Source organism: Glycine soja, chromosome 1, assembly GCF_004193775.1.
Source record: "Glycine soja cultivar W05 chromosome 1, ASM419377v2, whole genome shotgun sequence".
Lineage (NCBI taxonomy): Eukaryota > Viridiplantae > Streptophyta > Magnoliopsida > Fabales > Fabaceae > Glycine > Glycine soja.
In genome coordinates, this window is record NC_041002.1 from 47,286,791 (window position 1) to 47,299,705 (window position 12,915).

The 12,915-nt window shown below is 34.2% G+C and overlaps 2 protein-coding genes across 4 annotated transcripts; both read right to left on the reverse strand.

Moving 5' to 3' along the window:
• Positions 1 to 1,041: 1,041 nt before the first annotated feature.
• LOC114417361 (methyltransferase N6AMT1-like) lies at positions 1,042 to 9,681 on the reverse strand. Of its 3 annotated transcripts, XM_028382535.1 has the most exons (4): positions 9,556 to 9,681; positions 9,147 to 9,279; positions 2,303 to 2,423; positions 1,042 to 2,196 (listed from the first exon to the last, which is right to left on the reverse strand). In XM_028382535.1, the coding sequence occupies exons 3-4, from the start codon at positions 2,303 to 2,305 to the stop codon at positions 1,426 to 1,428; spliced, it is 774 nt and encodes a 257-aa protein (XP_028238336.1). In that variant the 5' UTR covers positions 2,306 to 2,423; positions 9,147 to 9,279; positions 9,556 to 9,681; the 3' UTR covers positions 1,042 to 1,425. The 3 variants fall into 3 exon arrangements, with proteins under 3 accessions (XP_028238336.1, XP_028238351.1, XP_028238343.1); XM_028382550.1 differs by lacking the exon at positions 9,556 to 9,681 and having other exon boundaries at positions 9,161 to 9,279; XM_028382542.1 differs by lacking the exon at positions 9,556 to 9,681 and having other exon boundaries at positions 2,303 to 2,420; positions 9,147 to 9,258.
• On the reverse strand, positions 5,301 to 9,254 carry LOC114417352 (pentatricopeptide repeat-containing protein At2g22410, mitochondrial). The gene is made up of 2 exons (XM_028382525.1): positions 9,147 to 9,254; positions 5,301 to 7,614 (listed from the first exon to the last, which is right to left on the reverse strand). Exon 2 carries the CDS (start codon positions 7,388 to 7,390, stop codon positions 5,357 to 5,359), a length of 2,034 nt encoding a protein of 677 aa, XP_028238326.1. The 5' UTR covers positions 7,391 to 7,614; positions 9,147 to 9,254; the 3' UTR covers positions 5,301 to 5,356.
• Positions 9,682 to 12,915: the final 3,234 nt, after the last annotated feature.

Consider the following 12,915-nt stretch of genomic DNA (forward strand, 5'->3'; position numbering starts at 1 on the left):
TATAATTGAAATAAAGAAGTTGAAAAGGGTGTAAAAAAAATAATTAACCAAAAAATGGACATCATTCGTTATCTAAGATCTTATATAACGTACTAATATTTTTAAATTCTCTTATAATTACAATTTTCCCACTTATACTAATGATCATGTAAAAAAATGTATTATAAAGTAGTTAGTATTTTAATTTTTAATATAATACTAATTATTTTTTTTTGTATTCTTTATAATATTAATAATGATATGATTAATTCTTTATAATATTATCTTTTATGTATTTATTGATTTTTATTAATATGTATAAAATAACCTTAAACAATAATTATAATGGGACTAGGTAAGTATTTTAATATCATCTTCTAAACAAATTTATTCTAAAAAAATATATTAAAAAATTAATTATTTATAATAAATCAATATTTATAAATATATTATAATTAATAAAATAAAAAATAGATTTAATTATATTAGAAATAAATATGTTGTATTTTAAAGTATATTATAATTATTTTTCCTCTTACGGATCAAGTTGATCCGTAAGAGACTTCCGGATCAAGTTGATCCAGAAGTCTCTTATGGATCAACTTGATCCATAGGAGGAAAACTAAGCAAGGACAATTTTGTCATTTTATAAGAATGCTGGGTGCACCTAGCAACACTCATAACAAGATAGTAGATGGAGAAAGGATTCAGGCCTAATTTGCATGAGAAAAAAGGATTATACAATAACATTTGTAAAATTTTATATAACCATCAAATTACAACTTATATTATATAATAAGTGATATAATAAGTTAATTGACGATTAAAATAATTATCTTAAAATAATTCAAACTGTAATTTATGATTGAATGATAATTTAAAACTGTTTTATACTATCATTGCATAGACATTAAACTCAATTTACAATTGCCAAATGCCTATCAATTTCAAAGGAAAATATTATTGGACAGCTATAAAATCTAGTGCTTTATGACAGTGAGTGAAGTGCCGTCAAAGCAAAGATGAAAAGAAAAAAAAATCTAAGGTGTACAAGTAGACATATAACAGAAGCCAAGCCCAGAAATGAATGCATCCAAGAAAAAGTAAGGATAATAGTTAATGAGAAGATGGGAATGAAAGCTTCCTAGGATGGGTTTTGTAGATCAAATGGACGATGGTCCAATTAAACAGGGTAAAATAAAAGAAAATATCAGAAGAAACTACTAAGTACTAACAAAGACCTTTCTATAAGTGGTTTTTATTGAATATTGAGTTTTTCATAAAGTTCAACGGCGTCAATTGATCCATATAGCTGAGCTCCCAGCTAATGAGGAAAGAATTGGTTGTTATATTTATAAGCATTCTGAATGACAGGGCTAAGCAAAACATTCAGGTGGTCAAGATAAGAAAGATATCCCAGTATCAGGAAATCAATTACTTTTTCGTTCAACACTTATTATTGTCGCTATTGGTGCCTCTCCAATATGAAAGTAGAGGGATTTGTGTAAGCAAGCCTATGAACCCAGAAGCAGATTGGTCTGTTTCATTTGCTTCAGTATCGAAATCCCGCCAGAACTTGATGATATGGAGACTTTCTTCCTCTGTGGATCTTTGGACAACAATCTTAGAAGCATATCCTTTCTTTCTCATTTGATGGCATATCTCAGAAGGATTGTTTTCTGTGAGGGTGACCATGTATAGCCATCCCTTTTCTGACAAAAGACGGTCTGCAACAGGCAAAATTTTATTGATTACACTCCGGCCGTTCTCCCCACCAGCCCAAGATGACGTAATACCTTCAACACCCACTTCATCTTCAGGGGTAGGCACGTAAGGAGGGTTCACAACCATAACATCAACCAACCCTGCTAGCCGGTCCTCTAGTCCGGATGCAATATCTGTTACTATCAACTCAGCACCAACCCCATGTGCTTCCAATGTCTCATGGGTCACTCTCACTGCATGTGGGTTGATATCAGTTGCAATGTAGTTGATGCCACAAACTTCCTGCCCAAGAATAAGAGCAAGGGAAGTAATGACATATCCACTACCACAGCCAATCTCCATGCACAATGTTGGATGATGTTCCAACAGGTTATTGCGGTCGGCTAGAAGAGCATCAACCAGTGCAAAAGAATCATCACATGGTTCATAAACTTCCTGGTGTGAACTCACAAGGTGAATTTGGGCAGTTCTAGGCAGCTCTTTGTGCGAAGCCTGTCATTGAAAGGGAAGCTATCAGTAAATCTCAATGGTTCAATCTAATTCACAAGTACAAGGGGACAGGGGAAGTTGCAGCAACCAAGGATTTTGCCCACCATACCATATTGTTCACTTTGGCAGTGATATATTGATGACCTTTATTGACTCCAGCTCTAAATTGCTCTGGTCAATGTCAAGACTCGACAAAATTCACAATATCAGCTTCCTTCCAACACCTCCTCCTGAGCCCAAGACAGCAGAATAATTTAGTTGCTCATATTTTTTTGAAAAAAGAAACGTAACATGTAGCCAGCAGGAAAAAAACATAAACTAAAAATATAAACAATACACTGAATACAGGAAAGAGAAAATGAGTAAATACATAAGAATCATGTCTGGAAGCAATACATATGAGACGAATGCTAGCATGCCAAAGTAAAACTAGTTTGGCACCTTGCCAAAGCAATAATAACCATTGGATAAACTATTTTTTAAATCAAAGGCCAAGATATTTTCATTTTTTTCTTTTTTTCCTCCTTTTCTCCACTTTGTCCCTCGGTGACTCTGTCCCCATCTCCCCCAGCTGCGACCACACCCCCACACACCAGCAGCAAAACACCTCGCCGTTGCCCCCAAGATCCAACAACGGCAACACTATCAAAACCACCACAGCAGTGACATCTAAAGAAGCCAACTTGGGCGACAACAACAGCAACAGCGAAACCACCGCAAGGACTCTCCCTTCCAAGCCAACGGCAGCAACACATTTGCAATCACCGCAGTGGCAACGACGATGGTAATGACTCTTCCTTCCAAGCCAACGGCGGCAATGCCACCGCAATCACTCTCTTTTTTAGATCAGGAAACGGCAAAACAAATCAGGAAAAAAAAGAATTCAACCCCTTTCTTTTTAGTTTTTATAGTTGTATTTGTACTGAATCTGACCTCTAGATCCATATCATAATCGAGATCTAGATTGACAATGGAGTTTATATTTCGATCTAAAATAATTTTGCAATCTGATTTTTTTTTCTTAATTTCTTGATTTTGTAACTTTGTTTCCCAAATTAGTTGTTCTTTGGAGATGGTGGGGTTTTCTGTTTTCATGTTTGGAAGTAGTGGAGATGTCGCCGGCAATGGTGGCTTCAATATCCAACAACCGAAGTTAAAGTACAGTCTGCGAGAGGGACGGTGAGTGAGAGGGAGGGGTAAAGGACATATTTGGGAAAGACAAAGAAAAACAAGAAAAAGAAAGAGCAAAAAATCTGTCCCTCCGTTGAAAAGCTAAGAAATCTAATGAATAAAATTCACTTTGGCACGATGCCAAACTTCTTGACTTGGGCACGCTGGCATTCCTCTACATATGAAACCAACAGGCAGAAAACAAGTGTCAGTAATTGGATTTTGACAAATGTTTTAAACAAATATTCTCTTTTCTTTGTTGATGCTATATATTGATTAGATATAACCATGCGCTTTCAAATGAAATTGTGATCAAAATCCACATAAGCAATATATGAGAACCAAGAGTTTTATACATAAGAATTTAGAATTTCTTCAACTTGCTCTCTTCTTCCCATAGAGTATAGAACCAAGCAATAATGTAATTTAGCATAGAAGCCCAACATTAAAACCTATGCAAGTATTCTCCAAAATGTACATGACATCATGTAGGCATTTTGTTCTAACTAATGATTACCATAGTTAGTTCAGGTTCTGTAACAGATCAAAAACATATGACGGGAAAGCTCCTGCTTCTTTATCACTATAAAGGTAGACACTCCTTTTTTTTTATCAGCAAAAGTAGATATATATATATATATATATATTTATATGAATATAAGAGGTGGAGGGCGAGCCCTGGTGCAGCGGTAAAGTTGTGCCTTGGTGACTTGTTGGTCATGGGTTCGAATCCGGAAACAGCCTTTTTGCATATGCAAAGGTAAGGCTGCGTACAATATCCCTCCCCCATACCTTCGCATAGCGAAGAGCCTCTGGGCAATGGGGTACGAAGTTTTTATATGAATATAAGAGGTACCAGAGGTACTCAGTACAATAGAAGGTAGACACTCCTATTCAGGTCATTGCTCAGTAAACATTCTTAGGTGGTTACAATTTATTAGAGTAATATACAGAGAGTTGCAGTATTCAACTGCATTCTCAGCTAAAGTGAGTTAGTTAATTGTTATAACTGACTTTTCTGGTCTATAAATACCAGACTGTACTACACTGTTGAGTGGCTTAATATCATTTTCATTTCTCTCTGTTAAATTCTCTTTCTCTCAAATATCTCATCTTTATGATTCTGTTAGAACTCTAATACAACTATATAAGATTTATTGTCATGGAGAATCATATAAATTAGTCTTGAACAATCTTATCAAAGAAATCATATTGGCATTGATCATGTTAAAGCTTTGTAATTTATAAAAGATTACAGCAAGCTGACCGAGGCGAACCAAACCATGAGTAGGAGAATTGACCATCATAAGGAGGGAAGTTTAAGCAAGAGCAATAACTAGGGGCAAAAACAAGTACAAAAAAATGATAATCCAACGTATTAAAAGCATATTCTGCATACTGTTTAATCTCCACAACTAAACCATTGAAGCTTGCACAATTCACATGTGTATTTTATGATATTTCTGCAACTAAGTATAATGCTTAATGAAAGAAAAGGAAAAAGAGAACCCATGCAACTTCCAACTTTGGGAGAGAGTGAACCCAATGCATTCATAAACACGGTCCAGTTCCTCTCATCCTAGCAACATATAACAAATTTGACACAATTTAGCAGAATGGGTGGTGTTTTTAACATGATGCCCGCAGTATGAAGCATAATAAACTCCATACAGGCAAAGAGGATACAAAGAGCATGTGGTTGACTAACAAAGAGAATATTTGTTTATGTGGATGATATGTCTTCAAGTTTTCCAATTAAGACACTGAAGTAGAGCCAAAAATTCTAACCAAATACTTTGCATTCTTTTGAAATGAAGAACTTACAAAGTTATATGAAGGGGCACAAGAAGTTGAAATCAGTGAAAGGATGCAGGACGGGAGAGACATGCCTTCATGTTATTGACGTACCCCGATAGAACATAAAAATAAGTGCAGGCTGTCCAGGGAAGAGTGTAACTAGATGAGCACAAATATAGCAAAATGGCTGACAAGTTTAGGAAAAAAGATTATCTCCATCAGCAGGAATATCATGTGTAAATACAATAAGCTCTAGTTGTTTTGTTAATGAAACCAGGCATTCATAAATCCATTCAGACTGTGGATGTAACACATCCCTTGCCACAAACTCATGCACAATGCCATTGATCTCAATTGAACTGCAACCAGGAGTCTTCTCTACTCCTCTTTCCTTCATTATTTTCCTTGCATTTCTTGCCTCCTTCCACATTTTTGCCTCACTGTACAGGCTGGCAAGCAAAACATAAATACCACTATCTTGAGGATCCATCTCAAGAAGCTTCAAAGCTACCCTCTCTCCTATTAGAACATTGCCGTGAACACGACAAGCAAAGAATAAAGCACCCCACACAGCAGCATCTGCCTCTATTGGCATATTTCTAATAAGCTCTTCAGCTTCCTCCAAATGACCAGCCCTTCCTAAAAGATCCACCATGCCAGAGTAGTGTTTAAGCTGAGGGGCTATATTGTATTTAGAGCTCATTTCGGAAAAATATTTGCGGCCTTCTTGAACCAAACCTCCATGGCAACAAGCTGATAAGACACCAAGAAACGTGATCTCATCAGGTTTTATGCCACTATGAATCATTTTTGAGAAATAGGATATAGCATCACGAGCATTCCCATGAAGTGCTAAACCACAAATGATGGCTGTCCAGGTCAAACAATTTCTTTGAGGAATCTCTTGAAAAACCTGGAGAGCCCTTGCAATATTTCCACACTTGGCATACATGTCAACTAGTGCAGTTCCCAAGGCAACATCTAGAGAAATATTGTGTCTTTCAATATAATGGTGAATCCATATTCCTACATCAAGAGCTCCTAGTTGTGAGCATGCAGATAGGCAGTTAACCATGGTCACTTTATCAGGGTCTATTTTCCTAATCTGCATTTCATTGAATAGAGCCAATGCGTCTTTACTATTCTTAGCTTGGACACAGCCACTAATGATAGCATTCCAAGGCACAACACTCTTCTCTGGAATTTTATACAAAAGCTCCCGAGCAACACCCAGAAAACCGAATCTGGCATATCCCAAAACCATTGTAGTCCATGAAACAAGGGTCTTATGTGCCGTGTTATCAAATAGAACCTGTGCAGCCAACAGGTCTCCACACTTCACATACATGTCCATAAGTGAATTATTGAGTGGGATTGTTAACTCAAGACCATGTTCTTTGACATAATGATGAAACTCTCTGCCAAGATTCAAATCCTGCAATTGAGAACAAGCAGAGACAATCCCAATCATTGTAATCTCATTTGGTTTCACTTTCTCTGCCTCCATTTCCCGGTAGAGCTTTTTAGCCTCATTAGCCAGTCCTCTTCTAACACACCCAGTAATCATTGCATTCCATGTTACCAAGTCTCTCACACAACCTTTATTGAACACATCATATGCTGCCTCCAACTCTCCATACGAAAGTAGCATAGTGATTGACGCATTGTGCACAAATATATCAAATTCAAAACCAAACCTCAACACATGCCCAAATACTGTAAAACCAACACAATTCATAGATGGACAAGAGCAAGCCTTAAGCAACAAAGGGTAAGTATGATTATCCGGCTTCAAAACATCACACCGCAACATCCTCTTGTACAACAGAACAGCTCCTTCCAAGTCCTCGCTTTCCACATATCCCCTAATTGTCACATTCCAAGAAAACACATTTGGTTCATGAATCCAATACAAGATTTTGGTACAATACTCAAGGGCCCGAGATTCTGATAAAGCACAAAACGCAACAAGACGACTCATGGCAAAGCCGTCGTTAACTAAGCCAGTCAAGACCATCTGAGCCTGGATTTGCTTTAACTGGTCCAATGACTTGCACCTTTCCAAGAGAGAAAGGAGGGGGTTCTTTCGAACAAAGCTGTGGGAGGTGTTCCAATTGATGGCTTTCACATAAGGAGACAAGGAACGAGTATGTAAACAACAAAGGAGACCTAAAGATGGGATTTTTAAAGGGTATTTGAATCTGAGTTTATTGACAAACAGGATAAACATGGCTTGACAATGATCTATGAAAGTACGTTCCACTGCTTGTTCACTTTGATGAACATGGGCTGTTCAATTCGAACTGAACTGCGGTGAACTGTTCCAAACTACAAATACAGTTCGCCCGAACTGAACTGTAAAACGGTTCGGGTGAACTGAACCGAACTGTTTTAGAGGCACATAGAACTGAATTGAACTGCTTCGAACCGAACTACTCTCTGAACTGGTCCGAACTGTTTTAAGGGTCATTTATTTTGAAAAAATAACTTGTAAGACACCATAACAGAATTCATATATTAAAATGGTAATGGTAGACTCTATATGTACTGTATATAAAATCACACATACTTGACAAATGTTCAAATCTACGCATATCCATGACTCTAAATAGCAGTGTACACTAACAAGTTATAGTGACAATTTTAAGTTGAAGGAGATACATCATACACTTGTAAGACACCACAACAGCCACAACAGAATTCATATACTAAAAAATGGTAGACACTATAAGTTGAAGGAGTATATCAGTTGAGAATAATAATCATTTAAAAAAATAGGACAGTAAAATTCAGTGCCACATATATAAAATAAGACAGCATAATTTTAAATGAAATTCCTGAATGGCATTATTCTATCAAGATTGGCCCAAGTAAAATTCAGTGCCACAAACATATATAAAAAAGAAGCCGTTATTCTCTCAAGATTGGCCTAAATGCTCTCTAGATACAATTTTTGGCCAGTTGGGTCCTAGCCTAATGTAGACTATAGAGTCTACATCAATATCTCAAATTAGCCAATTCCTGAACAATTTTAATAATAGCTGGCTGCATTAAATGAAAAGTTGGCTTACTGCAATTGTACTGGACATTACTAACAGTGAGGCCAAAATAATTAATGACAAATGACCACGATTGCAGGGATTAAGGTTGTGCACTTTATATGAGTAATACTTTCTTATCCAAGCCACTATTTTTAGAAAAGTTTGCCACAATGTGATTGTCTCCTCTGGTTAAGATCCCCATCTTATTCACTTTAGCATCAAACTCACATTTGATAGGCATTATCCTTTCACATGCACTAGTACAGATGTTTCAATCAAATTGGCAATTGTGCACATTTTATGAATTTAAGAACCAAGGTAGGTATGATAAAAAATTGAAGGGGTATTGCAATTGTACTGACACTTGCTAGCAGTGAGGCCAAAATAATTATTGACAAATGACCACGATTGCAGAGATTAGGAATGCGCACTGGACTGGATAATATACTATTTTCTAATCTAAACCACATTGTCACTCGAATTTTACTTGCTTAAGATCAGGAATGCATTCTTGCCCACTTTAAAAACAAGCTTACCTTAAATAAGCATTATAATAGGTATACATATTTAAAACAAGAGGGCAACAATCAAGAAAAAAAATCATCAGAATTACCCTCAGCCTGCAAAACATAGCACTCTTCTTTTAATCTGCTGTTCTTTATCAACAGAAATAAATAAAGCAAGATATTGAAAATTACCACTAAAAGAATTTATATACTTGATTATAAAATCAATATGCTACTAATCAGACCAAGATACACCTTTGGTTTTAAACCAACCTAGAAATGAAAACAAGAACAAAGCACAGTAGTTCATACTTAAGTGATTTTACTTAAAACAGTAAATGCACAACAGAGTCCATCACTCAAGGTCACAGCAAGATACAAGTTACACAGAACCAATGAACTACAATTTAACGTGCAGCAACAAATTAAAATAACTAACCACTCTTTTTGAACCTCAAATCTTGGACTAATTTCAAGCAAGCCAACACGATGAAGCGTGTCTTCTAAAATCTCAAGACCTTAATCCCAAAAGAAATTTTCCAAATTTTTTTCACTACTACTCAATCAATCATCTGCAATTAAAAAAATTGAAATCAGGTCGGTCATAAAATAAACATAACACTACCATAATATCATTAACCCAATCAGCTCAAGAATGTAAGCTTTGAAATAACAATCTAAGCTAAAGAATTTACTAGTATAGAACCAACCCACTTGAAAATTTTCTTTTTCAAATGGAACTAACTAATTAGAAAATAAACAAAAGTTGCACCATATGTCTCTGCCCATATGAAATTTACATGAAGATGATGCAAAAAATCGAAGAAACGAGAGAAGATGGGGCTTACCGTAACCATTACAGTTATCGATAGAGAAGAGGATGAATTGTGGTTTTTATTTGAGGGCTCATTAAAGGAAGTTTGGGGTTTTCGCATAACGGCGCGGATGGCTACTCTGGTTATTTCACATGTTGCATTGTATATATATTGTATGTGTGAGTTGTTCGCCCACCCCCCCCCCCCCCCCCCCCCCCTTGTTGCATCCTCTTTTTATTTGAGGGCTCATTAAAATTTATTTTTAAAATTATCATATAATTTGTTTTAACTGGGTATCTAGAATTTTTAAAATTATTATTTTTAAGCCACAGAAAAATAAACTCATAGGTTTTTTTTAATCTAGGAATCTAATTAAAATTACTGGTTTAGATACTTTTTTATTGTTCACCAAAAAAGATACTTTTTATAAAAATTCAAAAATATTCATGAACCTAGAGTAATTAATAATAAATCTAAAAAAATTATAAAATGTAGGTTAAATTAATTGACTTTTGACGTAAATAATAAAAAAAATATTTACACAAATAATACAGGCAAAAATTTATTTATATTAATGATATAAATTACTGAGATAAAGAAATCGATTTTTAAATTAAGATTATTTTTTTACTAACACCCGTTATGAAATCGATTGCATAATGTGTGTTTTCTTTTTCTTTCTAAACTATGTTATGAAATCTATTTAGGAGGAATGTCAATTTTATAACATGGTTTTTATTTTTTAATTTTTTGTATTTTTTAATTTTTTTGCTTTTTAATTATTTATACTTATGTTTAAATTGTTGTTTAAGCTGAAGATAATTTGTATTATTTAGTTATTTATTTTAATTTTATTTATAGTTTAAAATGAAATAAAGTTGATTTAAAAGAAAGTATGGTTAAAAAATAATTTTAAAATGATATTTCTACTACATTATTTTATTATTTATTTATATATATTTTAATGATTAATGAGCCTATTGTCTAATATAAAGAAAAATTGGACTTATATAAAAATTTTAATATAAAATAAATCTATAAATAAATTAATAGACCAAACTAAACTTTTAAATAGATTAAATAAAACTTAAAAATAAAATCTATAACAGATAGTAGAACTTTTAGAGGTAATTTCTTGCATATTTATAATGTTATTGTATGTGTATATCTTTTGAATCACTTGTTTATTTTTATTTTCATCTTTAAATTAAGTTTTAAAGAAAAATTAGAATTATATAAAAATTTTAATATAAAATAGATTAATAGATCAAACTAAACTTTTAAATAAATTAAATAAAACTTAAAAATAAAATCTATAACAGATAGTAGAACTTTTTAAGGTAATTTCTTGCATATTTATAATGTTATTGTATGTCTATATCTTTTGAATCACTTGTTTATTTTTATTTACATCTTTAAATTAAATTTTAATATCTTTATAGTTAAAAATAAATTTATATCATAATTTTAATTATTGGTTATAAAATCAAAATATAATTTATTTATTTATTTAAATATAAGTTGAAGTTAATTTTTTCAAAAGTTTGTTTTTTTCTTGGTTTAGTTTGCCAGGGAATCCCTCAATTTGCAAAGGTTGGGAGGTGTGTTCAATCAATACAGGGGATACTAGCAAGTTCCTTAAGACAAGTTTGCACACACATGATAGCCTTTTTAAGTTGATTTCGAAGCTTTTTTCATTTACACTTCCATGCTTTGTTCTTTGCTTTCTCCCTTTCGTGTTGGTTTTTCATTGTTGAAAGAGGTGTCACTTCGGTCGAGGTGAAAGTGTTACGGGTCGGTGGTGATTGTTGCGGTGGTTGGTTCGTCGTCGAAGGTACACTAGGTACACGCTGTTGCTGGGTGAGTGAGTTGATCCGTATGTGTAATTTCAACAAACGGATCAACTTGATCCGTATAAACCATACAAATCAACTTGATCCGTATGGATTATACGGATTAAATCCGTATAAATCATATGGATCAACTAGATCCGTATAGTTTATACGAATTTTGAATTTTTTAAAAATTGTTTAAAATTTAATTTATTTTAAAAAAAAAATTAAAAAGAAATTTTTTTATACAAATTAAAAAAATTAATTTTTTTAATTATTAATATGTTTGTATGTAAATTTGTAAAATGAAATTATTTGTTTATATGTGTATTTGAAATAATATGTATGTAGATTGATATAGGGTTTTGGTTTTTAATATATATGATTATTAGTTGTAGTGTTTATAAAATGGTTTGCAGTAAAAGATTATGTAGAATTTTGTATGATATTATATGTATAGTGTAGTTAGGTGTTGTATGTTTGTCATGTGAATTTTTTTTATTTGTTGTTAAGATGGACGAAGATCAATGAATGTATGACAGTATAATGTCTGAAGAAATTGATATGGATGATGAAAATGGTGTAAATGAACATGTTGATTGTTCAGATGTGTTCAATACTTCTCAGGTAATAATGTTCATTATTGTCATTAAATTAATAAAATGAATGTCCCTTTTGAAGACTAAATTTGTCTGGGTTGCGTTGTAGGTGTTTGCTACCCGAGATGATGCTTTGTAGTGGGCTCGATCAGTTGCTCATGAAAACGGATTCGTGGCGGTGAAGGTGATTATAATATCTAACACAAACACTGGTATTAGAGGAAGGACTTCATTTGTGTTGTTTGTGAAAAGAGTGATCAGGTTTAGGAAGAAAGATTTTGTTAGAAGAGATATTGAGAGTAGGAAATGTCAGTGTCCCTTCAAGTTTCGTGGGAAACCAGTGGTTGGAGAGCAAGATTGGATGGTGAAGTTGATGTTGATCTGTATGCCTCATACGGATCAACTTCATTCGTATGATTCTTACGAATCAACTTGATCCGTACGAACGCAAAAATTGAAATACAAAAATGCAGCCATTAACGGAGATGTGAAGCTTACCTTGACGGTGGAAGAGCAAAATGGAGTTGCAAGTCCTCAATGCCGACGACGAACCACCCAATGCGCGGCAAACGAACCTCCAAGGAAAGCAAACGGCGCCGGAAGGAGAAGAAGAAGCTTGAACAGCACAACAAAGAAAAGGAAAAGGCACAGGGAAGAAGCTCGTACGGAAGGCATGAACAATGCAAATGAGTGTACATAGCTTTTAAATTTTATGTGAAAGGCATTTTTGCCCATTTACTTAAAATGTTGGGTGCACCAACAATAATGCTGGGTGCACCTAGCAACCCCCCTCCTATTGCTTGCCTGTAGTCCGACAAGTCCATCTCAATGAATACCCATACTTTAAAATCCAATACCACTAATCCACCCAGCAGTTTTGCTGGTGCACCCAGCACTGGTTGTGAAAAGGCCATAATGCCCCTCAGTAATTTTTTTAAAAAATAACCCTCGACTCTCTCCCC